The sequence below is a fragment of the Kwoniella shivajii genome, chromosome 2, assembly GCF_035658355.1.
Source record: "Kwoniella shivajii chromosome 2, complete sequence".
NCBI classification, from domain to species: domain Eukaryota; kingdom Fungi; phylum Basidiomycota; class Tremellomycetes; order Tremellales; family Cryptococcaceae; genus Kwoniella; species Kwoniella shivajii.
Genome location: NC_085909.1, coordinates 727,656 through 748,943, shown reverse-complemented (window position 1 = coordinate 748,943; position 21,288 = coordinate 727,656). Strand labels below are relative to the sequence as shown.

The window sequence follows — 21,288 nt, the reverse complement described above, 5'->3', positions numbered from 1 at the left end:
AGCAACAGAGCAACGATTCTCGTTCCAACATATATCGACCAATGCATATGCAAATGCATGTTCGTGTGTGTGATCATCTGCGGCGCAGACTTATAAAGTTTGAGCCTGACCTTCACTCCCAGCTCCGCTTCCTAGAGACTCATGAGCAATTGCTGACCAACGTCTTTTGACTTCCTCTGACACATTATCTTCTCTTTCTTGTCGACGTTTCATAATCTCTCGTACGGTATTACCCTATTATTGATATCAGCAAATGCGATGGTTAAAACCCGTGTTGAAGAATGGAGAAAAGCAAGCGCGGAAATAATAAAATGGATGGATGTATGAACGCAGCGGGACAAAAACGTGGTATTGGTGAGAAGGGTTGTACTCACAGTATTAGCATGGGTTCTCGACCTCCATCTTGCACCTTTGTAGTATTTGAACATTGCTCTCTTCCTCATTTCTTCAGAGGTCTTCAGACTGTAATTTTCTTGCAACCAAGTATCCCTAGCTTTCGCTAAGGCATCACCCATACCATTCTTGATACCTTGGGCATAAAGTTCTTCCATATCATCTGGATAATGGAAAGGTTCATTTAAACCAACAACAGCTCTTTTATATGTTCTACCTTGTCCACCTTTTCTTTGTACTTCACCAGTTCTTGATCTTCCAACCGGAGGTATATAATTATCTGTTCTGATAAAAGTCACTTTCAGATTGTATACAGCTAGAAGGTATGAACGTAAATCGTTTTTAGTCATACTTGGTGGTATTCTAAATGTCGCAATAAAAGGATCATATGATTCTCCTTCAGGTACGTGATTTCTCATTAATCTGATTTGTATATTTGGTAAATAGATTCTTTGACCGACGATCTGTTCAGAATCGTTTGTATTTTCATTTGAGATTCCTTCACCTTCTTCTTCTCCTTGAAGAAGTGATTTATCTTGATCGATTTGTGATTGTTCACCACCCATTATACCCACCAAGAAATCATGTCTGCCTTTTTTACCTCTTGGAGCGAAACCTCTAATCCTAGATCTCCATTCTGCTGTACCTTTCAAGAAAGTAGCTCTTAATTCGGCGTCGGTGAGTGTTTCATCAAAAGTTGCAGATTGAAGTAAGGATTGATAATCTTTTTCCAATTCAAAGGGGAATTTCTTCTCTGTGTTGGCATAATGAAGATCTGAATCTGTCAAGGGAGATGGAGAAGATGAAGGGTGTGGAGGTTTCTCGATACGTCTACGTCGGACTGCTTGAGGTGAAGTAGTCGCGACGGATGATGCTGAAGGGAATAAAGTGGATGGAGGGATTCGAGGTGTTGAGGGACCGGCTCTGGAAGGGAAAGTCGAAAACGCTCGTCGTAGTACTCGTGACATTTGGACCGCAGAGTGGATAATATGATGGTTATAAGCAACGATAAAACTTGTTCTTTCAATACAATCGATCTACAGAGTTATTATCATCCAAAAAGTTGAAATCACAATGGAAATGAGAGAGCCGCACTTCTGAATGACGGGGTTATACGGGAATATAATCAGTCATAGAGGACAGTTTCATCAATGTGGCATCTCCAGCCTTACGTAACTTACCATTTGTCACGTTTGTCGAACAGACGCGTGGTGGGAAGTTCAGATCAACAACAAAAATCAAAAACACCAACAATCAACAATTAGACGATTGAAAGATTATATCTCTCCCTCTTTCTCGAGAATACCTTGATTCCCCATCTGCACCACCTTTGACCTTGCCAGCTGGATCGACCGTCTGAGTCTAGGATTCAAGATGCAGAACATAGATTCTCGATTAGAATCATTCAAAGCGATCACCAAACCCAAATCAAAGGTCAAACCGGCATTCCCATTAAAGGCATCGACACATCCTAATCTGACACCTGATGCGTTATCCAAAGCTGGCTTTTATCACACGCCAGGACCATCAACTGAATCATATGACAACTGTAAATGTTTCCTTTGCAATGTCGAACTAGGTGGATGGGATGAGGATGATGATCCTTTCAAAGAACATGCAAGAAGAGGTAATTGTGCCTGGGCTGAAATGGTTTGTACTGTTAAAATCGAGAAAAGAAAAAGAGATCAAAGTGATGGTTCATACACGTGAGTCCTTGTTATTCGTGTTCAATTATGACCAACACGTATGAGAGATCAAGTTCAATAAGCTGATGATATAAATTTTGATGGTATAGAACAACATATACAACGCAGGAATCATTACCTCAGTCAGTAGATTCAGCTTTCGTAAGAGAACAAACATTCAAGAAATGGTGGCCACATAAACAAAAGGCTGGCTGGTTACCAACCGTGAAAAACGTACGTGCATCTGTGCATTGCAAGCTAGTAGACATCCAAGTACATAGCTAACATCAAAATGGTTTTCAGCTTGCTCGAGCTGGATTCGTCTATTCTCCTTCTGTAACATCGAAAGACGCTGTCATGTGCCCTTATTGCGAATATGGTGTGGAGGGATGGGAAGCTACTGATGATCCATGGTGAGCCGACTATTTTCATGCTTCAACTTTTAATGAGACACTTGTAGCTGATGACGGAACTTTCGACGATTCTAGGCAAATACATCAGGCTAAAGTACCTGATTGTCATTTTTTCCGAGCTCAGTTGGAAGGAGGCGGACCCAGTGAACAGAAAGTGGTGTGTGATGTTTCCGTGTATAGCTCAAGATAGAAACTGATGATTTCACAGGTGAAGGCTCCGTCACGAGGAAAGAAGTCCGAGTTGCCCAAGAGGTAAGCATGTCATCCAATTTGACAACATCGACCCGAAACGATTGACTGATCGTTCTACTGTTTAGATCTACACGCGCGAACACCGTCGCCTTATCTGTCGTATCTGACGCGGAAGAGGAAGCTCACCAATCAGCAGAGTTACCTTTGGAAGTAGAAGACTCTATAATAGTTTCGCAGAGTACTACCAAGTCGCGAAGCACTAAACCCCGAGCTACTACATCAAGAAGGAAGACTACTGCTCGAGGCAAGAAGAAAGAAGATGCTGCCGAGCCAGAACCCGAGTCGGAATCTGCAGTCGAGCCGGATGTGATAGAGATTGCCGATGACACCATAAGATCCATATCCCAATCTCAAGTACCACAAGAAGAAGAACCTGTGATAGGAGCGAAAGATATTAAAGGCAAGGCCAAAAAGGCAACTAAAGCTAAACCTAGAGCTACTACCGCTAAGGGTAAAGGAAAGAAAAAGGCTGAAGAAGTATACACTGCAGATGAGGTCATACCGGTAGAATCAGAAGTCGAAGTTGGATCTGGGACTGAGAATGAAGGACAAATGGATTGCGATGTTGAAGTCGAATCAGAGCCTGTTCGAAACCCTCCTTCAAAGCTGTCATCCAAAACTGCTTCATCACAAAGTAAATCATCAAAATCAAGTAAATCATCTTCTTCGAAACCATTACCACCTTTACCTCCGCCGGCAAGTCCAACACCTTCAGCTAGACCTTTATCCCAATTAGACCGATTCGCGAATATACCGCCGTCTTCACCTATTCCTACACCAAGATCGAAATCTACTCTACGCTCGACTCAACCCACCAAACCATCACCGCATTCGAACTTGCCTCGAGAGGTATTCGAGACGTCACTCATGAGAGGTGCAATCGAAGCTAGAAAGGTCATAGAGGACTTAATCTCTTCACCAGTAGCACATACACCTGGTAACGGTCAAGCGCAAACGACAGTGAAGAATGGAAATAGAGTAGAGGACAGGAACAGTATAGTGAAATTAACTGAAGAACAAAAGAAAATGACTTTAGAAGATTTAGTAAGGTTTGAAATGAAGAAGAGATTTCAAGAAATGCAAAAAGAAGGCGAAGAAATGATTGCTAAATGGGAAGAAAAGACTCAAGGTGAGAGAAAGAGAATTGAAGCGATATGACAAGAAGGAAAGGGGCTGTCCATCATGTAATCAATATATACATTGTATGTAAATTAGGGTTTCTTTGGGTATTTAGCTCTAACCACATTGGCCATGTATCGCTGAGAGGCTGCGCATTATGAAATGCATGTTCTGACTGCTGACTACTATGTATTGACTACTATCATCGACTATGTAAACCTTTTACGGGTGATTATCAACAAAAACGGCGCAAACACACTATGATCTCTTTGTATTGGCTCTCTCCTTCAACACAGAATTCTGACAGCGAGGAACAACGAAGTTGAAATTACGCGATCAAGACTTGCATTGATTAGCCTCCACGGCTCCAAGTCGTGTTTCCATTGGGATCGGTATAGTAGTATTGTCCGCTAGCTGGGTGCCAAGTCCAACCGCCTTGGCTTCTCGAGTTACTATTCTGAGATGGGAACCCGGAAGGGCGTCGAACTCCAGCTACAAGAGTGGACGGTCCATCATCACGAGCAGTTAAAGGATTGCTGGGCGTGTAGGTGGTGGGTGGAATTTCCTGTTGCTGAGGGAAACGATCATTACTTTCATAACTGGGAGGTCTGGTGGAGACCTCACTATACCTGGGACCAGTACTACGAGGTACCGAGTACTGGCTCAAAGGTCGACCATCCGGTCCAATAAGATCGTTTGAACTACCTTGACGTTCGGGAAGTTGTTCTGCAGCTGCTTGTGGTCCTGAGAAGCCCGAAAACTGATTACTAGAGGGGGGATTCCAGCTTGAAGATGCAGTGGTGTTGGACCAAGCAGATACCCTGTTTGGTTGGGGCGTATATTGCGAGTCATGGTAGCCTGGCACTTGTTCATTATTGTTTGTTTGACCGCCAGCTGAGCCTTGACCATTAGCGGATGCTTGATCGTTTGATGGTCGACCACCGGTACTGTCCTGTCTTCTTGATTGTCTTCTTGATTGCTCAGACATAATGAAGTACTATTCACTCAGAAATATAGAGTATGTATGACTGTTAGATGATTGTAGGAAAAAGTGTATGTTGACGAGTCTCAAAACCATGACTCGTATTTGGAGTGGGGTATTTATACCTTTTCCTCGCTCGAGTCTTACCGAATATCTAAGTATTCAAGAAGCTCGCTTACAGTATTATCTGATCTTTTGAATCATGTTCAAGCGGAGACTGATAGTCGTAATTTAGTTGTAATTTAGTTCGTAATTTAGTCGTAATTTAGCTCTCTGACTTCTCACGAAAAAGTGAAAGGTTTTCATGAAAGACTGTCTTCATAGATTGGATATTCGCCATTCTCATTTTTTCGCTTGCATGACCTTCTGACTAAACAGTCTTCCTGGAGGGGAAAACAACTAGTGGACAAGAGTGGATATTTCAAAGACGAGGTGTCCGGTCCCAACCAGTCAAACGCTTGACGTTCAAAGGAAATTAATGAAAAGAGAAAACAACGCGGTCACTAATTAATATGACTGATCTCTTTGGATGACCGATACGCACTACAAATAACGCCCTCGCGGAGTTGTGGTTTCAAGACCTCCTCTATGTGAGAAAACAAGCTGAGTGTCAAACCAGACTCCGTGACAAATGAGGATCTCATTCGACAATTCACAGTGTCAAGGGGATAATGCAGCTGAATTGGAGCGAAGATACCCGAATAGAGGTGAACAATACAAGGTGGGTTTGAACGCAAAGCGGACTTCAATAGATAGTCGTTTTTCAATCTATTCGCGGAGTATCTGTCGAACATGATTCTGAGAGCAGAGAACAATGACACCACTACACGACAGCTTTCTTTCTTTCCAATGCCCGCAAAGATTTCGCTTGTGATTAACCTGGTCGTCGAGTGACTCATCGGCATTCGTGCTCGGAAGACGGGCAGGCATAGCATTGGAGGCAAGGAAACTAAGAAGATAACAGTGCTATCATTGCAGGATAGCATACGAGATTATGCCTGCCTTTACAGGTTGGTCATACATGGTAGCTATCTGAATGGGTGTTGTGAGAATGTGGAGGATACGAAATTGCAAATGAATCTCCATACTATAGCACGTCGTCATCTTCAGCAAACCTAGCTCTTTTGGCTTTAGATCTTGCGCTTCCCTCTCGTCTAACAGTGACTGTGTTGACCATCCTGACAGCTGGTCGAGTTCGTTGAGAACGCCTCTTTGTGGAGGTAGTAGCGACATCGGTCACGGCTTTCGAGCTTGTAGCGACCGCATTGATGTCGCTCTCTGCTGGCTTGGAGGCCGTATCCTCTCCTGAGGGTCCTTCAGACTGCCCTGGTCTAGTGTCAAATACACAAAGTTAGTTTCCCACTCGTAGGATCTTTCAGCAGCCATAAGAGCTGTCACTTACCCTACAGGAATACCGAAATCCAAACCATTGGTTCCATCTACTTTTTGTGCGAAAGTAGATCTATCGTTTCCACTGATTTCAAACATCAGATGATCTGATCAGTATATCGAGATCTTTCATTCCTATTTCTTGGTACTTACCAACTTCCCGCAGAATTGGTTGTTGCGTGATAAATGTTCCACAACTCAGATTTGTCGGGGGAGAGGAACATACTGTAGATTACTGATGAGCAATAGGATCAGACGATTCTGAGATCTAAGCTCACCCATTGTGACCAGGGCCATACTCCCCATTGCCTGTTTTGAAGACTGGTCCATCTGTCTTTTTGATCCAAGCACCGGCATTCATAGGATCATCACCCGATAAATGTAGCTGGAACACATTTATCAGTCAAAATACAACTTCTGCTATGTAGGGGTGTGTTTCAAACCACTTACCAATCCTAAGCTGTAATCCGCGGTAGAGCAGAAACTTGCGGAATATGTGATACTGCACACATTTCCTGTTAGTTCGTTATTTTCTGAAAGATATCTTGGAAGATGGTACTGACAATATTTGGTCACCCCAATAGAGAGGCTGAGGACCTTCATTGGTCTTCCCACCAGTCTCTTCCCAAGCTTGTTCAGGCCTACTAATGATTGAGATTCGATCTTGATCAATCTTGGTAGGCGAAGTAAGGGGAGAAATACAGATGGATGATCCACCAATGTTGTTATCTGATACATCTTCAGAGTGACATGACCAAACAAAGTAATTATTGACTCCAACCACGAGGACCGTACCGTCAATACTATTGATCATACAGACAATCAGTGATACGGTTAATGTAAACTGGAATCCCAAAAAACATGAAAGGTTAAAACTTACCCCCATCCTTTATCGTAAAGCTTGACTGGATTTTTGTAACTTCCTACTGGCTAATGTGACATATGTTATCAATCAGATATCACCATGTACAAAGTTGCTTAATAACACTCACATCCTTTGTTCCGGTAACAACGTATACAGCGTCCGCGTGAGAGTAGTAGATATACCATATGCCATCAATTTTGTGGATCTCTATAGTCTAAGTTCAGTATACAGCATTTCGTTAAGGAGGCCGGGCAATGACGTCGAACTCACCACCTGCCCAGACAGTCGGTTTATCCTTCATTTCTTGAGTTTGGAGTACGAGATGCTCATTGCCGTAGTCACTAATGCCACTGATAAACCGTGTGCATCAGTGCCGCCTAAGAAAATGTAGGATGTGCAACGAGCCTGTGGGTACATACGCTAAAGTGGGGGATTTAGTCACTCGAAGAGCATCTCCGTTGGTCTGCATGAATAGATACGATCTGAGAATTGATCAGGTGAGCAACCTACTGACAGGTTTACCTTCGTAATGGAAGTCCAAGCGGACTTACGAGGTGTCATGATCGTAAACTGCACAAAGCAATGATACTTTGAGCCACCCATGACATGTCACGATAAATGGGAAATAGCTCACCGATAAAAGGGTCTGGACCACTAGGTCTGGAGAAAGCAACGTCTGTCAACGCGCAACACTTCGTCAATTACGCTACGACACATACCGGAGAGGCTAGTGAAAGTACTTTGTCAGCGATCGCACTCGCCAGTTGGATGAGAACCAACTTACATTGGTGAAAGTAGCAGCAGTGGCTACACCAAGAAGACAAGAGGCGAAGAGGGTCGTGAATATCATATAGGTAGAGAGGACAACGGAAAGATCGAGATGTTGAAGGACGTAGGTCAAGTGTGGAAGATAAAGTTCGGGATATACTGTATAATTAAAAGAATGACTTGAGTTAGATATGTTTTGGCTTTTATATACTTATTAAAGCTGTACGATAATCCTCTAAGATTAACCTTCAAAAGAATGGACAAGATATATATCCCTTGAGATGATCCTTGGAGCTACCATGAGTTATTTGTATCCAACGGCGCAAATGAAACTGTAAAAGGATCAATGAGTGAAATTGATGGCGTTCCAAGGAGGTCTCGCTCTTGTGTAACTTGGTAACCAGACATGCAAGTTAGAGCCCCCATATCCCAAGTCTGACATGTCGGAGGTCAATCCTCAGCCTTTATCCCTTGGTCGGGCATGTCGTTTCGCAAATTATCCTAAAAAGGAAGCTGAGAGGACCTTTACTCCAACAAGTCTCGTTAATGCTTCTTCCTTTGAATCTTCACAGGATTGAGATATCCCTTGAGGCGGTGAAATGAAAGGACAATCAAGCCTGTCTGGGTTTCCAAATGTGCACAGATCGGATATTATGTACCTATCTCGTCGTTGTGTTTGAAGATATTCGTGTGTTCGGATGTGTATGATCGAGGGTGTCAGGCACCCTACAATTCCGGGAAACTCATCACTCTTCTTTGTCCATACAAATTTTAATCCCGATTGTATTATTGGAATCCCAATATGCATCCCGTTATCGCAGCCGATGTTAAAATGAATGCATCGTCCCAATTGTACGTACCATACCAAAATCCATGAATGAAATGATCCTACAACAACTTATCGCCCTGCCTCTTGAAATGCGGGATGTCGTCCACCTGCAACTTCTTCTCTACCTTTTTTACCAAGTAAGTTTCTACCCGGTCCAGCATTCTGTTCTCTCCTCACATCCTCATCATCTGATTCATCCTCCTCTGGGAGCTGAGTAAGGGCCATACCTTCCTCCTCAAATGCATTGAATAGAGTCGAATTTTGCGCCCGGTATATACTACTTCTTCGTCCGTGAGTAGCAGAGTTTAAAGAACCGTCTGGAGCATAGGTCGGACCTCCGGGAACGGAACCATAATTCCACAATGTAGCTTGATTGGAGTCCATAGACATTCGACCAGACATGCTCATGCGTGGGTCTAGTAGAAACAGTTCAATAGCGGTTTTGTGATGGTAGTGAAACTGTGCTAAACTCACTCATTAATCCAGATTCAAGGCTGGATTGGTGATGAGGGACTTCAGGTTCTCTCGAGATATTCAGTAGATAGACACCCATGAAGATGATGAGAAAACCGCAAATCAAAGATATCGTGTTCACGCCTCCTGGAGTGTTGAAGCCGGAAAACAGAATGGCAGAAGCAATGATGGTCGCAGTGGTGAAGAAGACGTAGTAGATTGGATTTACGCTATGAGGGAAAGTCAGCGATTTCATGACTACACCAAATGATCTTTATCACATACACATTGGTGGAGAAAGTATCCAAGGCTTTGTTGAAGTAGTTCTGAGGAAACGGTATTAGGGTAGAACCTGTAATGATGACTTGTCCAGATGGCTTACCATTTGAATCATGATACATCCTACTACGACCACACCGAATACGTACGTACTGATATGGGTCAGTTGGTTGTTTCCCGCAAAAGTCAGCTTGAGGGCAACCCCGAAACCCTATTAGAACCACAAGTCAGTCAGGGCCCCGGATAACAGATGAGGAAATCTTGGAAGCTCACCTTGATAGCCATGACAGATACGCTTCCAACCAGCGAACATATAGATAAGTAGACCATAGGATTTCTGGTACCATGAGTAGGTACCACTCGATATATCATGTATGTAGAGAAAATCGCTACGAAAGTGATGTAGAACAGGAAAGCTAGAGGAGAAGACGAGATTAGCGGATCAAGGCTGAGAGACGAGGTGGTGACTAACCCGGTTTTGCTGCATATGTGAGAATCTCGTCTACTGTCTCTACTTCTTTATCTGATGGAGCATGAAGGACAATAACAATAGATCCAATCTACCGATTTCAAGCGTCATTAGTCGATACTCTAAACAGAACGAAAATGGCATTGCCAACGACTCACGATACACGATGCACATCCACAGACTCCCAATCTACCCAATTTTTCGTCCAACAGAAAAGACGCGAGGATAGCACTGGTTGAAATACATATCAGTATCCGCCAATTCTGTACTGGTAGTGGTTTGCCCATGCTCACCCAATGATAACACTCATTGCTCCCAGCGGAGTCACTAAAATTGCTGGTGCGAAAGTGTATGCAGCAAAGTTCGCGACTTCTCCAACCACCACTGATAGATTGGAAAGCGATTGTCAGCAATGACTTTGGAATCCAAAATGGGAAAACAAGGTACTTACTTGTAATCATACCAGCCCACCAGATAGGATTTTGTAAATACGACAGATCCTCCGCTATCATGGGTCCCACAGTCAAAAGAGTTTCTCTATAAGGGATAATGAAATCTTGCTCACATGCACTCTGAGGTCCCGTTTGTCTCTGATGAGAATGTGGGTATTCCAAATTCCTCTTTGCAGCATCGATCAAACCCTACATACAGATGCATCAGCTCTCCTTCGCTACACTCAGATCGTATGGGGCTTCGCCCACCTTTTTCGTTATTATGAAGCTTGATCTACAACCAAGAATGAACGTTAGCAGTGCACTCGAGCAAGAATACAAATACCTACCCAATTAAGAAAGTTCCGCCCAACGCCAAGCCTAGACCTATGTATTTGTCCTCGACCATTTTTCACTCTGATGTATAGGTTCTATATGCGTCCGTGCTAACAGTTACAAGCCGATGCTGGGTATCAAGATGTGGGTTGTCGAATATACAAGTGATATTGTTTTTGTTAACGAGAATAGAGATGTCTTTGTTGCTGTTGCTGAACAGTATATTTGGAGTAAGTATTATTCAGGGTGGAATCAAATCTAAACACGTGGCGCGTTGTTACTTGGTTCGAATGTGGCACAATCTTAGACCTCCTCCTTTATAACCTCTCCTCCTTTATTTCCCTACCAATCCTTTCTTCACAGAGTCGACCTCTGCAGCGTTTCAATCCCATACACTGTACATGATATAGAGCTCTCAGGCGTAGTATGTTTTACCAGTCCTTACTCTTTACAAGTCCTCAGACGCCTCCCACCTTATCATAACTACTATACCAAGCACCAATAGTCTGAACAGCGGTTCATATTCGCTCAAATCACTCGACTGGTAATACCTCAATTACCGAGAACGTCCAGTCACAAAGACTGAAGTTCCAGAACCCTTCCAAAACCTCTTTGAATTTACTACAGCGATATCGCCACCCATCTCTAGTGTGTCTACCACCAGCGAAAGGACTTTCGATTTGTCTATGCTTTCTCTCTCACGAGGAGGTTCATTCCTCTCAAACAGAGTCTCCTCCTTGTCAGAGAGTTTTCCTGCTTTCTTCGGCGCTTCCAGAACTCCTACTATCAGTATGCGAAAGCAGAAACGTACTTCTGCCTTGTCCTCCTCTGAAAAGGGATGGTCAAGGGACTCGGGCTACATTTCTCAGATATCCCTGCAATATGAAGCGCCATACCCAGATACTCAAGCAAGTAGCTCGTCAGACCTAGCGGATGACAGGACGAGCTCAGCCGAAGACGAGTCCTCTGATCGCCTCGGGCACGTACACTATCAGTCTACAGGAGTAGGGACAGATTTTAAAGGCACCAGTGGTTTTCCTCCGATCGCCCTTGATGATACATCAGGGCCAAGCGCTCATCCCGCGCAAGAGACCTTTTCATCATATACCGCATATCCATCAGACGATTCAGATCTATCTCCGAGGACTGAAAGTCCGGGAGCCGAAAACTTCGCTGACTCTAGCAGAACCAGCTATTCATCAGGACAAGACCTTTCCGAATTTGATTCGGATGACCAAAAAATTAGAACGAGTGCTCGCCGCCAGCATTTAGCTGAGTTCTTTCGGAAGTACCCATCTGGATCTGCAGTCACTGAAAGTTCCACATATCCTCAATCGATGTTCGAAGATCCTTTTGACAGAAAGTCGCCAACGGAAGCTTCCACAACTGGAGAGCTAGCCATTAACGGAATCCTCTTCGGATTTGATGAAGAATCCGGAATGCCCGTGGTTCTTCCTGAGTGAGTCCTGCACTCTGTAGCTCAGATTGTCGTTGCGCTGAGTGAGAAATTATTGACGGTGACTTGTGGACAGTTCCATTCGATCCGTCTCTCCGACGAAGTCTTCTCCCCCGACGATCCTGGATCAATCAGTTGGTGACTTAGGCAGACAGAGCCTTTTCGACTCGTCTTCTTCCGACAATACATCTGCTGGTAACCAGAGTTCCGGAAGTAAAAACTCCGGGCATAGCGTCTTTTATTTGTCCAGCAGATTGAAGAAAGGAGTTAGTAGTGCGTGGAGTAGATTGAGCAACAAACCACTAGTGTGGCCTAGAAGATGGTCCCAAAGTTTCGAAAATCTAGCTTCTAAATCCAGATCAAGGGGCAAAAAGCCAATTGACAAGAGTACCATAAGGATACTTCGTGACAGCGAAAACGAACGATCAGAATACCCAGCAGAGAACCATACGTCCTTTCCCGTGAATCCCGCTTTCTCATTTTCATTGCCACTCATTCCTGATAGTACCCTATCTTCCATCGAGTCACCTGATCAGACTCCCAATGACAGCTTCTCCATTAATAACAAATCCTCCGACCCTATCACTTCTCCAGGTGAACACATGACTTGGGACGAGATCTCTCGGAAAATGAAAAATGCTCGCGAAGAGAGCCAAGCTGCCACTATGTCAGAAGCACGCCTCCGATACGAGACTTCGATGGCGGCTGCTGGACTAGAGACGGAGGAAGAGCGTAAAATACCAATTATGAGAGAACGACTGTTAAGGTCCACAGGAATGGAGGATCCAGAGATTGGGGCCATGAGAGAGGAATTAGGTACCTTGGAATCTTATTACCATAGGTTTTGATGATGGATCGGCTTCATGCATCACCTGTGACCCAGTGCAACGCTATCCATCCAGAGTTATTTTATTCTAATGTCATGTCATGTTGAAACCAGTGACTTTTTCTCTGAGAGTATTATAAATATGCCAGCATTGATTCTGGGCTAGCTGTACTTCACTGTGTCAAGGTGGGCATCACTCGACAGCTCGGTAATGCTTCGCCGAGCTGTGGTAGAGGAACAAAGGCTTCCATGAAACATCTCCATGCGAACTTCTCCATGACGTGTAATAGCGTCATGAATAAATACGACCGATCATCTCCTTTGATTATGATCGACTCAAAAGAAATCCTCGGATATCATCAACAAGATCTGTTTCCTATATGTAGTTATCTCCTGCACGATGTTTGCCACCCCATCGTCCTGATAGTAAATAAGGGTCGATCCGCCTAGCAGACAATATCTCAGATACCGAAGTCTAGAGCAGTAAGTAATACGATCACTGACCCTGGAGATCAACGTGTCACAGCCTCGCTCCTCCATACAATGTCATCAGTCCCTGATTCGGCCATCGGCTTGTCTAAGCTTGGAGACGATGTACTCCATCATGCAAGCACTGATGCCACACATGAGCCAGGGAGCCATGTAGACGCTTTACAAGCAATCTCAATGGAATGGAAAGCTAGGCGAAAGCATTACTCCGTTTCTACATCCTCCAGAATACCCAATGCAGAAGTGAAACGGAATAGTCAAGAACTTGGCCAAGAAGTTGGAGATACTTTACCGCAGGAAAACAAAACACATTGGAATGGCCAGGAAGACAAACTTGAAGTGTCTTCGGTGACAGGAGAACAACTGGATAATTCCATTCCCTCAATTAGTATCCAAGATGATCCCTCCGAGATCGACACCGACATTGCCACCAGAAATCGATCTCCGGGGAAGGAGAACGTGGCGACCCGATTTAAAAGCATGTAAGTGTTTCTCATTTCCTTACTGTAGCTCCAGAATCACATTGACTAGTCTGAAGAACTGATGTTTCGGTGGAATAGCTTCACCGAGGAATTCGATGAACCAGGGGCGGATCCGGATGATCCGGAGCTATTCCAATCTACGTCGAACCTAGCTCGAAACGACATTGGTAATCGCAATCGCAGTTTCTCTTCAATATTCCCTCAATCTGTGACTGGAACCTGGCATAAATCCCGAAGTGTATTGCACTCCTTGGCTGCTACACTCCTTGAGCAGTGGGAACAGATCAAGAGCAGTAGCGTTTTTGGTCTGTTGGGTACTCCGATAAAACGGTCCTTCGAACCAAGGTCAAATAGTGCATCATACATCACTAGCCACGAAGCACCTAACATCGCTTTATATGACTCCGAAGGTCTGGTACTTGACCTTCAACCGACCGCAGAATCGTTCTCTCGTGACACCTTGGATGCAGTGAAAGCTAAGCATAATACGCATGGTGACGACAACCAGGAAGGGATCTCCCAGTTCAATCGGAGTGAGGTCCCCACGGAGATTACATCCTTCACGCAAGCTGACAGTAATGCTGAACCAGCTCGTTTGACTGCTAGAGGTTGGAGAAATAATGTATCCTGTCCCGCTGAGAATAAGATTACAGAAAGAAGTATTCTAGAAAGGGGATTAAAAAAAGAGAACTGCGACTATCCGAGTACGGAAGCTTTCTTCAGTTTAAAAGATGGAAGTGGATCAACGATTGATGCTGGCACTGCCGGTCTGTGGCTAAGCTGGCTTCAGACTACAGCCACTCAGCTCAGCGGCTGTACTAAATACAGCAGCAAAATGACTTGAAGATCAACTCCATGTGTCTTGTAATATGTCAGACCTGTTATTTTTGTAAGATCTGATCATAGCGTCGTTTCGCATACGAAAGAGTAATGTAAATGATAGTGCGTCGTATCCTTATTCAGACAAAGAACCTGTGACATGTAGCTCATGATTCTAAAATATTTGACATGACATCTCCAAGTGACGAGCAGGGCATAACATGTTTAGATGTGAATCAGGTAACTTAGCTGGTCTTCCCGTACAGCATAACTCTTGCGGTTTGACATACCATTCACACCGCAAAGGTAACACTGCCTGCCATCCTTTGTCCAATGTTCCTTTGGACAGAAATAAATGACGCACTTGATCACACAGCCGATCTTGTACAAGTTTCATATCAGACCTGAACATACCTGAGAGAGGAAAACGATAATACTCTACCCTCTAGTTAATAACACTTGGTTGATCGCCACTACAGTATTCAAAATTCGTATAGTATACCATATATTTTGGACTTTGTCCTCAAGTACCCATTTCGAGCTTGGCAGTAGCATTATCTTGTTGTATCTTGTTGTGTGGCTGACTATTGTGAGCATATGGACGATAACATACAGGCCTCCCACTGAAAGAATCTAGAACACGATCTGGAGCTTCACGTTTCCTCAAGGTGAAAATACCAATAAACACCATCACATCCCCTCCTCTTCGTCACAGTCACTTTGCTGAAATGGTTCTGAGTCGTCTCAGAAAGATGAGCATCTCGTCAATTATATCTACAAAATCGGATAGATCATTCGACGTCTTTCGCGGAGAGAAAAATTCGCGGCCTGTTTTATCCCCACTTGATACTTCCCTCGATAACAGAATCAGTCGACCAAGTGAAGATTCAGGAATCGGTATGATGTCCGCTCCCGGTTCCGCTCGACCTTCGGCCTCGACAGGACAATCCGATTGTGATTACAATCTCGATGTACACATGTCGGCAGCAAGCCAGAGGCCTGGCTTTTACCAGCGGCCGGATAATGGTAGTTTGAACAGTTTAGAAGACAGGGGCGCTTTGACTGGACACGTTCGAACGTATCAACAATGGGATTCGGATGATGGGCCAGAATGGTGTAGGGGGGAAGGCGAGGAGGGTATGTACGGAAGATTAGGTGTCACTAATGGATCTGACCCTGAATTCAACGATGTTGAGGAGGATGCGGAGGAGTATCCTGGGGAGGAGTTTATAGCTTCTTTCATTGCAAGAACTGGCACGAATGACACGCAATTCCAAAGTCAGAAATCCACAAAAGAAAGATCGTTTTCACCTAAGAAGATATCGCAGGATGTTTTAAGGTCTATCAATTTCTCCCGCAGACCCCATAGGAAGAAAGTACAATTCATCCCACATACCGGTGATTTCGACGATTCATCGCGACCTCCTTCCGGGTTTCCCGAAAACGCTACTGTATTTAGTAAATCGACACAACCTAATACTTTAGACGATATGAGGAACGTCTCTGTGACCACGCAGCCGACCACTCAATTATCCCCATCGTTGACTCTGGACTATCATGAGTATGCTGGAAGCTATCTGCAAGATGACAACAGCACACTTTTAAGCCCAAACGTTACATCATCGTACCAGACCCGGAATGATAACATCTCCAAGCCAACAAACTGGGATAAATTCAGGTCCTCTATGTCAGATTTAGGTCAAGCTCGAGAACCGGATGAACGGGCAAGTATCGTTCATTCTGCATCAAACTCTAGCTCTGCAGTACTTGATTATGAGAATTCTGAGAACGGAAGCAATCGCGGACATATACCACCCATAACCACAAGGGATACTTTTCCCCTACGTGGTTCCGCTAGCAAACTGTCTACATCCAAAAGTCGTTTCGGAAGGCTAAAGCTTCGTGTGAAGAAGAAGTGTAGAAAGGTGATATCGGATTTGACAGTAGATCCCTATTCGAAGGATTTCAAGTCACCTTCAGAGTTTAGTAAACCCGATTCTGACAGTTTCTTTGTCTGGAGATGAGCTCTCGGTTCTCATAGAAATACGAAGCGATCCCTGTAATTGCCTCTCAGAGAAATTATAGGTTTAGAAGATTATTCATTATGAACTTCGGATCCGAAAAGGAACCCAACTCGTATGTGATGAAACCTCAAACATTTAGGACATTTAGAAGTCCTCCTTCAGATATCAAGTATTATGTCTATGTAGTCTATGGTATATCTTTCGGTTCCGCCCCCCGTAAGTCGTACTTCTCCTTGATCATCTGCTTTGGCTTTCGCCCTGGGATCCACTCGCCACCGCATTACATGTACTGCCGTTGTCGTTCACGTTGTGCTTATAGACTCGGTGATACACCTGCAGTCTTTTCCCTAAACATATCTACAGCATTTCGAAGTTGTTCAAGGAAGACAAACATGCAAATTGTATTAGGTGTAAGACGGACTATTTGAAATAAGAATTCACGTCAATTGACGAAGATAATATTGGAGACCTGCCAATGATCGATAAAAGGTTGGAATGACACTTACTCCAAGCAGGTAACCAACCCTTGAAGAGGAATCTTGGGCCTATGTCCAGACTCGATCAGCTTCTGTGTCAGGTGTCACACCTAGTTGGATGTGAAAGGATAAGTCAAAACATACCTTCAAGTTTCAGACTTTCCATTATCAAAGCAAAAGGTCCATGACCACCTTGACCATGTTTCATATTCATTATCCTACTTTTCACGACATCCGCAGGAGCACATATCGTTGTAGCTACAGTACCAGCGAGAGCAGAGGATACGAAATGACATGGCATACCATTTGTCATAAGATTTTGGGAAAGGAGGAGGTCTTTGAAGAAATCATAGGAAACTAATTGGGAGGCATTCATGAGGATTGCTCGTATCTAAGGAGAAACGAGTCAGTAATCTTTGATAGAAGTTGGTGCACAAGAAAGCTTGTAAAGTGAGGAAGGAGCCCAAATGACTTTTCGGCCGGCATTGGTTATAAAAATGAGTTACGAGCAAAGCTGGGCAATCGACTTACAGTGTTAGGTAACAACCCTCTAGCCAAAGACGGTGCGCCTTCCTCTCTGACCATTCTATACACTCCTTGTAGTGCATTTCGATATCTGTACTGTTGATCTGGTGTTTTCGTGGGGTCTGCTACCATTCTGCCGAATGTGAGGAAAAGTTAGCAACACTGAACTCTCATTGAACTGCGACTACGAACACGCTCACCTGACCAGAATAATGTCCGCTGGATTTCCCGCTAAACCACCCAAAGCACCGGCCGTACTAGCACAAATAACCAAGTCACCCGTCGTTAACTTCTTATTGCCTCCATTTGACATTGAAGCCTTCATCATATCATATGCGCCTAAACGGGTCACTGAATAAGTCATTTGTCGAAATACCGACGCTGTAAGACCTGTATATAGCCCTCGTACACCTGACAGACACCGACGGCATAAGCTAAGCCCACTTCATTTGATCAAGGTCGACGCACCATCATTCGCTAAAACGCCTCGTACAGCATTCGAGAACGTTGTTTTAGTGGTCGAGGTTTGCATTCGCCTGATTAGACATCTCAGCGCAATTCGGCAATCCCGACATTCAGACCGAATGTGGAGAGCTTTAAACTCACACTCGCATCACATCAAGAGGATGCGTACAGCATGCAGCCACTACAGAATGGCATGGTCAGCGCTGAAGTCAATTTGTTTCTAAGGAAGAAAGGAAACTCACTAGACGCCGCGGCACCTAAATCGGTCAAATCCGAGAAGGGATGAAGAAATTTTATTTATTTTGGCGTTTACATGGAAAGGTCAAGAAAGATAAGAGATGGAAGGAAGAGAATACGTCAGTGAAGCATGCTGTTGTCAGTAAAAGGGAGCGAAAGCTGTCATTTACCTCCTAACCTGTATGCGGGAATCATGGTCCGTCAGCAAGCAAGTAGAGATTTCTCTCATTATGAATGTCACAATGGCGCATTGTGTATGATTGACTCTGATGTCTGTAACAGAAAGAGCTACTCACCATAAAGGGTATTTTTTATTCTGAGCAGACATATTCCTTGATTCTTCTTGGCTTCCGTCAAACGGCAAGTTCGTGAAAAGTCTTGTGTTGAGATGAGAAGAGTATATATGTCAAACAATGACTAAATGTTGTTCACTCATTGATCCAATCCATTTATTCATATGGCTGAGTGATAATTCGGGTTTCTGTTCGGGACCTTCGAAAAAAAAAAACATGAAATATTCGAAATAATCGATAAGGAAAATCGAAAATAACCTCAGGGTAAAAAGATACAGGGTTGGTACAGCGGACATCACCGAACAATCATGTTTATGCATCGACCTCTTATAAGTTTAGGTTGCCAACGAGATGGAAAGACTGTCACCAATCTTCTTCATCTCTCACTCAAAGTGATCAGTAATCCCCATATACAGTAAGGTCGCTAGAGCGGAACTCGCCAGTGATCGGTCCCTGACAATTGAAACTCACCATAGTCAGCATGTCTTCCCTCGCTGCTTTGCATCAAGGGCTCCTTCCCATCCTTACGCCCATCCACCCTTCGTTTCCATTCGCCATAATAGACCTTATTGGTGCGATGCGTCTATCTTCAGTGATAAACTGGATAGCAAGCGGAGTCTTTGATCCTCTGCCACTTACCACACCGAGTAAGGGGAGAAAGAAGTATGGCGCCACGAAAGAAAGAGCGACGTTATGGCAGGAATTAGTAGGATTGATGATCGTGGTTTTCGGTGGAGAGACGTTTCTGTGTGAGATTTCCTTCTTTCATTGCTCCTACCTGGAACTGCATTCAGCTGAATATCAGGGATTTAGCAATGTGCACAGGATCAACGCCTTCTTGGCTTGTCAATCCTAATATCGCTCTGTTGTTTTGCGTGATTCGTGAGTTCTAATTGTCCGTCATAGGACTCCAGCCTCCATTCGAACGTTGATGATCCATAACAAAGCATCCTATGCAAGCCGGGGATGCGCACTGACCACCCCTTTGTCTGACAGACACCATCCAGACACGCACTTCTTTCATACATCTTCTACCTCAGAAACCATCCCTACCGCTCGAGCTATTCCTGGCTCTTCCAGATGCTATCGGTCGTACCCTTCTCTTGACTCGCTTCTCGATAGTCCCAATACTTCACCCTACATCACCCAGAACACTGCCTGCTACAACCGCAACTTTGATCCTCGTGCCATTCATTCTCGCAGTCCCTTTCGCTTCGATTTCATTCAGCACATTCAACTTCTTCTCACCTTCTCTGAGGCTCACCACTCCTGCTGAATTAGCTCCCAAAGGATGGATGTTAGTTGATGCCTGGTGTCCACTCCTCATCGCACCCTTATTTCTGACTTTGATCGGTCCAGTGGACGGATGGGACTATGGATTGGGTCTGGGAGAAGATGAGAGTGTAGCAGCTTGTGTTATAGTTCTATGGGGGTGCTTCACAGCGAGAGCAGTATACAATTTTGGCTTTAGAAAACAGGATTGGGCGAATCTGTTTGCATCAGAGGAGAAGAAGAAGATTGAATAGAATCTTATACTGAGAAGTGAACTATATGCATAAAATGGATAAATGGGCCACGACTTAACGCCAATTCTTGCCTTTTAGGTCTATTTTCAAAACACCCCAACGTTTATATTACTGCCTAGTGAGTTCAAAGGTGCGCGGTGAGTTGAAGAACGTCTCTATATCACTTCATAGTCCCAACAACAACCCCAGTAGCAATACCAGCTACCCGAGGAAATTACATTGTTTCCTGATCATAGGAAGAAGGATTCTCCTTTACTCCAAAATGTCACGTCAGCTCATCATAGTTTCAGTACTGGGCCGCTATTTCAGACTCACTTCCATTGTTCTCTAGACTACACCACGACCACTGTCAGCAATAAGATTAGATGTTTGGGTCGAACGATCATGAGATGTGGAAGGCGAAAATGGGATAACTTACCTGCTGAGCTGTTTTCCCAGGTACAGCTTTATCCCAAGTTGTCTCACCATGTACTCGGACATGTTCGAACAGTAATGATTTATCAGCTTGTGACCATGCTTTTGAGGGTGATGAAGTATCGTTGTTGCTAGTGGCTCTTGATTTACGCGGAGAAGGTGTCTTGTCTCTTTCTACTGGCATTGTCTGCTCTTCAGATGGCAATGTTTCTCGTCAGCTTAGGGAGAAATGCTGACTTGATTTGTATGCCAGCGGTTTTTTACTTACGCTGTATTCTTTTCGATTTGTTAGATCTCCTGAATTGGGTAATATAGTGTTTTCACGGTGATGAAAAACGATCAGAACGATCGAAGAAGAAGAGAATGTAATTCAATCAAAGTTTTGGTCAAAGGATTTAAGATAAGAATAGATCAGCATTGATTCTTTTCGTAAAGTTGTGACAATACATATTCTCCGCTTAACCCATCCTTTCATACTGCTCTCTTGCTGGGGGGGCGCAATTCGTTGACAGCCAACACATCACGTTGAAGAAAGAATAGCTGAAGTCAACTGATGCATACTATATATTATGATAATTAATGACACTGTACAT

The 21,288-nt window shown here is 44.0% G+C and overlaps 11 protein-coding genes across 11 annotated transcripts; 5 read left to right on the top strand and 6 right to left on the bottom strand.

The window, feature by feature from the left end:
* Positions 1 to 90: 90 nt before the first annotated feature.
* IL334_001639 (uncharacterized protein) lies at positions 91 to 1,361 on the bottom strand (the record flags this gene model as incomplete). Its single annotated transcript, XM_062933394.1, has 3 exons — positions 91 to 234; positions 375 to 910; positions 953 to 1,361. The coding sequence occupies 3 exons, from the start codon at positions 1,359 to 1,361 to the stop codon at positions 91 to 93; spliced, it is 1,089 nt and encodes a 362-aa protein (XP_062789445.1).
* Positions 1,362 to 1,767: 406 nt separating this feature from the next.
* Positions 1,768 to 3,901, top strand: IL334_001638 (uncharacterized protein; the record flags this gene model as incomplete). Its single annotated transcript, XM_062933393.1, has 6 exons — positions 1,768 to 2,099; positions 2,189 to 2,312; positions 2,382 to 2,491; positions 2,567 to 2,648; positions 2,700 to 2,743; positions 2,809 to 3,901. 6 exons carry the CDS (start codon positions 1,768 to 1,770, stop codon positions 3,899 to 3,901), a joined length of 1,785 nt encoding a protein of 594 aa, XP_062789444.1.
* Positions 3,902 to 4,214: 313 nt separating this feature from the next.
* IL334_001637 (uncharacterized protein) lies at positions 4,215 to 4,850 on the bottom strand (the record flags this gene model as incomplete). Its single annotated transcript, XM_062933392.1, has 1 exon — positions 4,215 to 4,850. The coding sequence occupies one exon, from the start codon at positions 4,848 to 4,850 to the stop codon at positions 4,215 to 4,217; it is 636 nt and encodes a 211-aa protein (XP_062789443.1).
* Positions 4,851 to 5,931: 1,081 nt separating this feature from the next.
* On the bottom strand, positions 5,932 to 7,948 carry IL334_001636 (uncharacterized protein; the record flags this gene model as incomplete). The annotated part of the gene is made up of 14 exons (XM_062933391.1): positions 5,932 to 6,175; positions 6,247 to 6,318; positions 6,387 to 6,458; positions 6,512 to 6,618; positions 6,684 to 6,735; positions 6,797 to 7,036; positions 7,114 to 7,163; positions 7,226 to 7,305; positions 7,369 to 7,448; positions 7,518 to 7,580; positions 7,650 to 7,668; positions 7,733 to 7,758; positions 7,818 to 7,825; positions 7,883 to 7,948. The coding sequence occupies 14 exons, from the start codon at positions 7,946 to 7,948 to the stop codon at positions 5,932 to 5,934; spliced, it is 1,179 nt and encodes a 392-aa protein (XP_062789442.1).
* An 816-nt stretch (positions 7,949 to 8,764) lies between these two features.
* Positions 8,765 to 10,736, bottom strand: IL334_001635 (uncharacterized protein; the record flags this gene model as incomplete). Its single annotated transcript, XM_062933390.1, has 12 exons — positions 8,765 to 9,111; positions 9,170 to 9,378; positions 9,434 to 9,474; positions 9,531 to 9,638; positions 9,701 to 9,843; positions 9,900 to 9,987; positions 10,055 to 10,127; positions 10,190 to 10,280; positions 10,348 to 10,401; positions 10,462 to 10,537; positions 10,598 to 10,622; positions 10,678 to 10,736. 12 exons carry the CDS (start codon positions 10,734 to 10,736, stop codon positions 8,765 to 8,767), a joined length of 1,314 nt encoding a protein of 437 aa, XP_062789441.1.
* A 718-nt stretch (positions 10,737 to 11,454) lies between these two features.
* On the top strand, positions 11,455 to 12,967 carry IL334_001634 (uncharacterized protein; the record flags this gene model as incomplete). The annotated part of the gene is made up of 2 exons (XM_062933389.1): positions 11,455 to 12,122; positions 12,196 to 12,967. The coding sequence occupies 2 exons, from the start codon at positions 11,455 to 11,457 to the stop codon at positions 12,965 to 12,967; spliced, it is 1,440 nt and encodes a 479-aa protein (XP_062789440.1).
* Positions 12,968 to 13,488: 521 nt separating this feature from the next.
* IL334_001633 (uncharacterized protein) lies at positions 13,489 to 14,760 on the top strand (the record flags this gene model as incomplete). Its single annotated transcript, XM_062933388.1, has 2 exons — positions 13,489 to 13,916; positions 13,995 to 14,760. 2 exons carry the CDS (start codon positions 13,489 to 13,491, stop codon positions 14,758 to 14,760), a joined length of 1,194 nt encoding a protein of 397 aa, XP_062789439.1.
* Positions 14,761 to 15,487: 727 nt separating this feature from the next.
* IL334_001632 (uncharacterized protein) lies at positions 15,488 to 16,759 on the top strand (the record flags this gene model as incomplete). Its single annotated transcript, XM_062933387.1, has 1 exon — positions 15,488 to 16,759. The coding sequence occupies one exon, from the start codon at positions 15,488 to 15,490 to the stop codon at positions 16,757 to 16,759; it is 1,272 nt and encodes a 423-aa protein (XP_062789438.1).
* Positions 16,760 to 17,072: 313 nt separating this feature from the next.
* On the bottom strand, positions 17,073 to 18,790 carry IL334_001631 (uncharacterized protein; the record flags this gene model as incomplete). The annotated part of the gene is made up of 10 exons (XM_062933386.1): positions 17,073 to 17,179; positions 17,266 to 17,304; positions 17,380 to 17,626; positions 17,767 to 17,893; positions 17,961 to 18,171; positions 18,229 to 18,296; positions 18,367 to 18,406; positions 18,468 to 18,482; positions 18,633 to 18,640; positions 18,759 to 18,790. The coding sequence occupies 10 exons, from the start codon at positions 18,788 to 18,790 to the stop codon at positions 17,073 to 17,075; spliced, it is 894 nt and encodes a 297-aa protein (XP_062789437.1).
* A 446-nt stretch (positions 18,791 to 19,236) lies between these two features.
* On the top strand, positions 19,237 to 20,281 carry IL334_001630 (uncharacterized protein; the record flags this gene model as incomplete). Its single annotated transcript, XM_062933385.1, has 3 exons — positions 19,237 to 19,504; positions 19,569 to 19,637; positions 19,752 to 20,281. 3 exons carry the CDS (start codon positions 19,237 to 19,239, stop codon positions 20,279 to 20,281), a joined length of 867 nt encoding a protein of 288 aa, XP_062789436.1.
* A 201-nt stretch (positions 20,282 to 20,482) lies between these two features.
* Positions 20,483 to 20,879, bottom strand: IL334_001629 (uncharacterized protein; the record flags this gene model as incomplete). The annotated part of the gene is made up of 3 exons (XM_062933384.1): positions 20,483 to 20,531; positions 20,597 to 20,613; positions 20,700 to 20,879. The coding sequence occupies 3 exons, from the start codon at positions 20,877 to 20,879 to the stop codon at positions 20,483 to 20,485; spliced, it is 246 nt and encodes an 81-aa protein (XP_062789435.1).
* Between the last annotated feature and the right edge of the window lie 409 nt (positions 20,880 to 21,288).